At 48.2% G+C, this 5,490-nt stretch overlaps 1 protein-coding gene across 1 annotated transcript in view; it reads left to right on the forward strand.

Annotated features, from left to right (window-relative positions):
- The first annotated feature begins 616 nt into the window (after nucleotides 1-616).
- Gxylt2 (glucoside xylosyltransferase 2) overlaps nucleotides 617-5,490 on the forward strand; it is a 91,167-nt gene continuing 86,293 nt past the window's right edge. Inside the window, exon 1 of the mRNA XM_021165390.1 lies at nucleotides 617-1,007. Within this exon, the coding sequence (XP_021021049.1) occupies nucleotides 727-1,007 (281 nt within the window). The 5' untranslated portion in view covers nucleotides 617-726. The remainder of the gene's footprint in view (nucleotides 1,008-5,490) is intronic.

Here is a 5,490-nt window from a genome sequence, read left to right on the forward strand (position 1 = left end):
TTAGTATTCCCATTTTGCAAGCTTGGAAAAGGTTCGTGTTTCTCTCAGGTTCATCAAGAGTGTCAGATTTCAGATTTAAGCTTTGCAATCCATTGCGGTAGAGTATATGGATCTAGAGGGACTGTTTTCTCATGGGTACCAAAAGTTCTGCCCTGGGTCATGAGGGACTGGCCAAGCCTGCGGGATAGATGGATGAAACCAATAATGTGAACACACATGGAATAAACAAACGCAGTACGGAATTGAGCGGAGTCGTGGATGGGATGGGTGAGTAGGCTCAATGGGTGAGTCGGTGGGACAGCAAGTGAGTGGGTGGGAGAGTGAGTCTTCAGTGAGTGAATGCATGGTTAAGTCGGAAAGACAGTCTGAGGATAACTGAGTGGAGAGAGAATCTGAGTGTGTGGGAGAGTATGAGTATTCGAGTGGACGAATTGAAGATGTGGTGAGCCTGCTCTACCTGAGCTCTGTGCGCCTGGGTGCCGGTGGTGGGCTGCAGGGCCGCTACTCCACACAGTACGGTAAGGAGAACTGCTCCACCCGAGTCAGCTCGCGCCTCCTCCCAATCCTCCCCCTGCTTCTCTTCTCCTCCCCCTCCTCCTCTTCCCAGTCCACCTCCGCCGCCGCTAGCTTCGACCCTAGTCCGGGGCGAGCCGGCCTGGACGCTGCGCCGCCGCGGGCAGCGATGCGCAGAGTGTCCGCGCCGCCCCGGGGCCGCCGTGCGGCACCATGAAGCTCCGCAGCAAGGCGGCAGCGCTGCTCCTGCTCGCGCTGGCCGTGCTGCTGCTGGCACTGCTGTCCTTGCGCGCCCGCCGGGACCCGGAGCCCCCTGGGTTCCCCGCGCGCCCGGAGGATGCCCCTCAGCGCCGCCACGCGCCGGTCCCCACGCTCCCTTCGGAGCCCCGCGCCTTCCCCGGAGCCGCTGGCCGGCGCTCCCCCAGGCGCCAGCCCCCACGGCTGCGCCCCCGAGCGGGCCGCCCGCGCGCCGCCAGCCGCGAGAAGTTGGCGAGGTGAGTCGTGGCAGCTTGGATCCCTCCCATCTGAGGACCTGAGTCTCGCTTCCAGCGCTGGTGCCAAGTTCAAGGGCGACTTGGGGCTGGATGGATGGAGAGGCAGATTCCAAGTTTCACCCACTCTCTATCTCTTCCCACCCTGCGGAACACGCAGGCCACCCTAGTGACACCCTTGCAGCTCCTGGAAGAAGTGTCAGGGAAAATGGCTTGTAGATTAGGGGTTGCAAGTGTCAGGGCGAAACGTCTGGTTGTGTTCTTGCAAACATGTGCTCTTTGTTTAATTTTTTTCAAAAGCCATGGCCAGGCAATTTGAGCTCATTCTCTTGTTTCACGGGAGAATTCAGAGTGAAAGCCTAGATCTTGATGGAGTTGGAGAAGTTAGATGTTGAGCCAGGACTGGCTTTCGTTCGGTGAAGCTTGGGTACCTGGGTGCTACCCGCGGGCGTCTGGCTCTAGTTGATTAGAAAGAAGTTTGCTTCTTGGAAGGAGTGGTGCGTGGCACGGGAGAGGCACACTTTGGGTTTCCTGGTTTCTGTCTGTTGGAGCTGCAGGGCTGCCAAAGGCTCCCTCTAAGGAAAGCTTCTTAACCTTCGACCCTGCCCTCTCCCCACACGAGGCAGTCCACAGGGCTACCTTTCATCGCAGCGTTTTATCTTTGGTCGTGTTGTTGCCAGATGTTCGCAGGTTAAGGATTCTCCTTTGTTCTGGAGGAGTTTTGAACAATACCACGGACTCTGTTTCCTTTTCTCCTTCTAACTGCTTTGCAACGACCACATTTGCTGGGCTCCCAAATTACTCGAAACAAGTTGAATTCTTTTTGACCATAATGACGAAGTCTGGGCTCTTTAAAAAAAAAAAATTGTAGTTAAGAGAAACACAAAACCTTAAGAATTAGCTGGGTCAGCTTTTCTCTCTCCCCTTGTAATAAATGCAGAGATGGATATGCCGGGGGAGAAAATACCCCAGAAATCTAAGTCTTTTTTTTTTTTTAATTGTTATTTGTTTATTTTGTGTATGTATTTTGAGGGAGGCATGTGTGGAGGTCAGAAGTCGGTTTTCTCCTTCCATCTGGTATGTACCCGGGAATGGGTTTCAGGTCCTCAGGCTTGGCAGTAGGCACTGTTAACCACTGAGGCATCTTGCTTCCTCCAATTTAAGACCTTAAAATTATTAGAACTCTTGACAAGTTCTGAGTATGCACTTTTGAAAATCAGGTTATTTCTGTTGTATAATTAGTAAAAGGGTTTTTTTTTTTTTTTTGGTTTTTGTTTCCCCCTCCCCCTCCAGTTTGTTGGGGGTCTTATTTATAGTGGATTATTTCAGAGTAAAGATACAAGCTCATTATAATGCTTAAGATAATAAGAGCTGGCATCACTTAACATAAACAAACAATGTCAACAGCACCACGTAAATATAGATATTAATACACACACACACACACACACACACACACACTGCAATCCATCCCACACAGTAACTCTTTGATAGTGGTCCACAGAGTTTCCAATTCAAATGTAGATTCCTACAGAATCTTTTTTGTTTTGTTTTGTTTTTTGTTTTTTGTTTTTTTTTCAAGACAGGGTTTCTCTGTGTAGCCTTGGCTGTCCTGGAACTCACTTTGTAGACCAGGCTGGCCTCGAAGTCAGAAATCCGCCTGCCTCTGCCTCCCGAGTGCTGGGATTAAAGGCGTGCGCCACCACGCCCGGCTCTACAGAATCTTAAAACATGGCAGCCCAGTCAGTAATAATCTATGCGGTCACCTCCCTCCTTTGCACTCTGTACGTGCGTAAGTGTTTGCGCAGGTGAACGAACACCAGAGGCTGAGATCCAGTGTCTTCCTCAGTCCTCTCCACCTTTTTTTTTTTTTTTTTTTTTTGAGACATGACCTCTCACTGAACAAAGAGCTTGTAGATTTGGCTGCCAGCAAACCCCAGGCTGCCAGCAAAACCTCCAGTCTCCACCTCCCCAGAACTTGCTTGGGGAACTGAACTCAGGACTTCCTCCTTGGGCCTGCCTGCTCTTTATCAATGGAGACATCTCCTCAGCCTGCTCCTTATCAATGGCGCTGTCTCCTCAGTGTTGCTTTAAGGACACATTGGCTAGGTAGAACTGCTCCACCATGCAGCGTTAGTGTTAGCTAAGGTATACAGACTGTGTGGTCAGAAGAACACTTTGTGCAGGGCTCATCGGTAGATGAGGCTAAAGACTCCCAAGCAGCCTGGGGCTGGCGAGAACCTTCTGAGCTGCTGTCAGGCAACAGTCTTGCCTGCAATTCATCACCGCACTGAGGTTTGAGTTTGTTTTGTTTTTTCTAAAGAAGCATCATGGATTCTTGATTGTGTCTCATTCTTCAAGGTGTTGGGAACATTGGGGCAGCATCCTCTTGTCTCGATCTGAACAAATTGGCTCTGCCTTGCAGGAGATCATGAATAGAATGCCAATGGGTGCTATAGAGAAGGTATATTGCCACAGGCAACAAGATCCTGGAAGCCATTTTTCTTTTGAACATATCTCTTAGATGATCATGGGAATGATGTCCAGTGCCACAGGAATAAAGAATGACTTTACAAACTCTGGAAAGAGTGAAGAAGAAAAAAAAAGACCTGCCAGTGGGCATCTCAGACTCAAATACATAAACAGTTGATATTTTCTGGGGTTTTTTTTTTCTTTCTTTTGCTACCTCCATAGCAAGGGTAACTCAAGGTTTTAAATGAAAAGGGAGCAGGAGGGGGCAGATTCCCCCACCGACTCCTTTATTGCTTTTCAAATTCTGCCTGGGTGAAATTTTTGTGGTTGAGAAGGAATTTCATGTAGGGAGGAAGAGAAAGCCTCGTGACTTAATCTTTTTACGTGGCCAGAATCCAGAGGAGATGAGGGGCTGCCTGATCTCATTTCTCTTGCATGATGAAGGTCAGGTTTGTGGCCGCAATTGGCAGAAAGCTTGAGGGTGGATGGGACCCAGCCGACCACCTGCTGACCACACAGAGCCTAGGCTGGCCTCCTGAGGGAGGCCCTGCTCTAAGAGAACCAATCTCTGCCACGTCAGTGTGGAGAATGAAGCCTTCTTCCACATCTTGTTTTCATTTTCAGCAAATTTTCCATGGGCTTGCCTGGTTAGCAAGCAGACCCTACAATTTTAGAACTAACCATTTGTATGCAATCTGTCCTGGGGTGGCTTCCTTCTATATAAACACAAAGCCACGGGGTAAGGGCTGGGCTCTCCAATCATGAGTGCGATCTCAAAATGGAAACCATCCTGGAAGTAGCCATCACTGTAGAGCCCAGGAGAAATAACATTCACCTTCTGTTTTGGTTTAGTGATTATTTATACCTGGCTGGCTTCCAAAAAGAATTTGAGGTGACTATAGTAAAAAAAATAGATATTAATAAAATCATTAAAATATTGTATAAGAAAGCCATGGGGGGCCGGGGGAGTAGTAAGCACTGTTTAGTAAAATTGAGACCTCTATTACTGAAAGACTAAGTGCTAAATTTAGCTCTGAGCTTCCTGGCAGCCTTATAAAAAAGGGAACATGGTGAGCTGCCTAATCTTCAGTAAATGATAAGAGAAGTTTACAAAGAGGTTTTTTTTTTGGGGGGGCAGCTAAATTTTAAAATAAGAGTTTTACTTGGGAATAGATTTCAGACTTTAGAAGATTGCATTTCCATTTTGCTTCAGAAAACTCTTTGAGCCTCTATGTGGAAAAAGAAGTTGACTTTAATTGGGAGTCAGCAGTATAAATAGGGTCGAAGGGATGGCTCCGTTAGTAAAGTGGCTAGTGTGCAGGTGTGAGCACCTGAGTTTGGGTCCCCAGAACTCAGGTACAGCTGGATGCAATAACATCTATCCCCCTAGCCTTCCTATGTTGAGATGGGAGGTGTAGAAAGGAGACCCCCCGAGAATCTTAAGGGCTAGCTAGCCTGGCATATACACCTGTCTAAGGACAGACCCCTAAGGTTGTCCTTCAGCAAGCACACACTGCGGTGTAGAACACACATGGGGGTGCACTCTAACACAACACACACATATGCACCCACACATACTAAGAAGGGAAAGGAAGAAGATTGTAGCCTGTGGAATTCAGCAAACTGGGTTCTAGTCCCAAGCCATTTTTGTCTCCTTTCCTTCATTTATAAAAATGAGCAGACTTAGCCCGAGGTTCCTGAAATCTTGTCCAGCTCGGACGTGATGATGATCCTGTGATGATCGGGTCGAGTTCATCTGCAAGATTGCAACCATGACTGTCACTTGCAAGATTAGCTCCTCATTCGCTGGCACTAAGCCACCTTACTGATTGCTCAGACTCAGACCCTCTCCTGAACTTATTCTTTCTCTTCTGAGCTAGCCTGTTTTCTCTTGTTGGTTTTTTTTTTAATTTTTTTATTAGGTATTTTCCTCATTTACATTTCCATTGCTATCCCAAAAGCCCCCCATACCCTCGCCCCCACTCCCCTACCCACCCACTCCCACTTTTTGGCC

The sequence above is a fragment of the Mus caroli genome, chromosome 6, assembly GCF_900094665.2.
Source record: "Mus caroli chromosome 6, CAROLI_EIJ_v1.1, whole genome shotgun sequence".
NCBI lineage: Eukaryota > Metazoa > Chordata > Mammalia > Rodentia > Muridae > Mus > Mus caroli.